Source organism: Centruroides sculpturatus, unplaced genomic scaffold (assembly GCF_000671375.1).
Source record: "Centruroides sculpturatus isolate CEXI.00-Female unplaced genomic scaffold, Cexi_2.0 scaffold4564, whole genome shotgun sequence".
NCBI lineage: Eukaryota > Metazoa > Arthropoda > Arachnida > Scorpiones > Buthidae > Centruroides > Centruroides sculpturatus.
In genome coordinates, this window is record NW_019389082.1 from 1,362 (window position 1) to 3,402 (window position 2,041).

The 2,041-nt window shown below is 22.5% G+C and overlaps 1 protein-coding gene across 1 annotated transcript; it reads left to right on the forward strand.

The window, feature by feature from the left end:
* Positions 1 to 991: 991 nt before the first annotated feature.
* Positions 992 to 1,667, forward strand: LOC111617161 (S-phase kinase-associated protein 2-like; the record flags this gene model as incomplete). Its single annotated transcript, XM_023358492.1, has 2 exons — positions 992 to 1,154; positions 1,228 to 1,667. Coding segments are annotated over 2 exons (350 nt in total), but the record flags the coding sequence as incomplete, so codon positions are not given.
* Between the last annotated feature and the right edge of the window lie 374 nt (positions 1,668 to 2,041).

Consider the following 2,041-nt stretch of genomic DNA (forward strand, 5'->3'; position numbering starts at 1 on the left):
TTGATTTAAAATTAATTGTATAAAAATCAATTTAGAAATGGGTTTTATAGTAAATGAGAGTTATCTAAATCTAGATTTTCAGCAAAAAATGAAGAAAATTCCTTCAAGCACTGCACTGACAAAATAGTTCTAAAAAGCAACAAATCCAGAATTTTTACTTTTTTACTCTTAATATGATATACATCTTTACTAACTGAAACAGATATTAAATCAGTTGATATATACTTGAAAAAGTTTTAAAGACATCTTTATTTTTTGGCAGAAAAGTTTGTTTAGTTGACATGAAATAAATCCAATAACATTTTTGGCCTGAATGAAAAATTCCCTTATAATATTTAGTATTAATATAAAAAAATTAATTTTTAATTTCTTAATCAAATTTTTTTGTAGAAAATTGATGACTGTTAAGTCTAACAATTTTTCCTTTACATAGAATTGAACATTTCAAATGTTGTTTAAGTGTTCTTTTTCCATCTTAACAAAATCTGAGAATATTTGTGCTTCAAATAAGCTACACTTCTTAATTATCTGTTATTTAAAACTGTTTCAGTATTAAATATTTTGATCATTTATTTGCCAATTAAAAAAATTTGTTTATTGTTAGAGGTCTGCTTCAGTTTGTATTTTGCTATATAATTCTTACTTCATACTAACATTATAAGAAAAATAGTTCTGTTTTTCTTCCTCATATGATTTGATGTGTAGATCACATCAAATCACAACAAAACACATCATCATTGTAAAGTTAAAATTCTTTCCTATTTTATTTTTTCAATGTTTACTCTCATATTGTTTGAGTGATTATCATATTTGAATTATTGTTCAAAATACACCATAATTATTTATGCTTAGCTAAAGTAAAATAGAAAAGTTCTGAATTTAATATGAAATATTATGCATAAATTCTTAATTATATTATTATTTTATCATAGACTGATTATTTTTTCACTCATATTTTTTATATATATATATATATATATTTTTTTAATAGATGTTTCAAGTTTGGTTGAAAATTGCCCTGATATTATAGATTTGGATTTGAGTGATGCAACACTATTAACGGGTTTAACTATCGATTTCATTATTAATGGTCTTCCAAAACTGCAACATCTACATTTGAGTAGATGCTATAATATTCCTTCAATTAGTTATTTGTAAGTAATATCTACTGTATTATTAAATTTTAAAATATTAAGTTTAAATCATACATTTATTTATTTGTATTAGATCACTAAGCAATATTTCATCTCTTCAACAATTTGTTTGTTTTGGAATTTTGACTGAAACAGCACTTCAAACTCTGAGGGGTAATCTTCCAAACATAGAAATTAATAGACATTTATTTTCTTTTATTGCCAGGCCAACTACTGGTATAAGAAGAACTAGTATTTGGCATTTAAGAGTAAGAGACTAAAAACTAATTGGAAATTTCATTATCATTCCAAACAGATATAAGTTTACATTCTAAAATTTTGTAATTTATCATGTTTAATGTTTCAAACCATTATCATTATTTTAATTCTTTTTCCAAGTAAACATTTATATTGATGCAAGTATGTTTTGTGATTACAAAAATTTCTAATTGTTTGTTAATCCATAATGTGTTCTAGCATTATAGGGAAAAAAGTAATTTACATTCAGATACTATGAATTTTTTTCTTTTTTTTTTAAATATTGCATTCTTATAAAACTGTTTATGTAGCAATTTTAATTGAATATTGTTAATAATTTTTGAATATTTATTAAATTAAAAATTACTATATATTATTTTGTATATATTGTGATTACTTATTTGATTTTCGATGTTTGTAATTTGATATAAGTTTGAAATAAATAAATATTTTTAAAAAATTGAAAATTGTTGTTATGAAATTAATTTTTTATTCGTGCTGATAAGATATTTCTGTTCTCTGCCACTGTGTTATATGCAACATACAATAATGGCAGATAACTAATTTATCTGAAAATGACAGCATTTTTTAAAAATGTTGTTACAAGATCTGGTTTTATCAAAGAGATCAAGATTTCAGAGAATAAAATC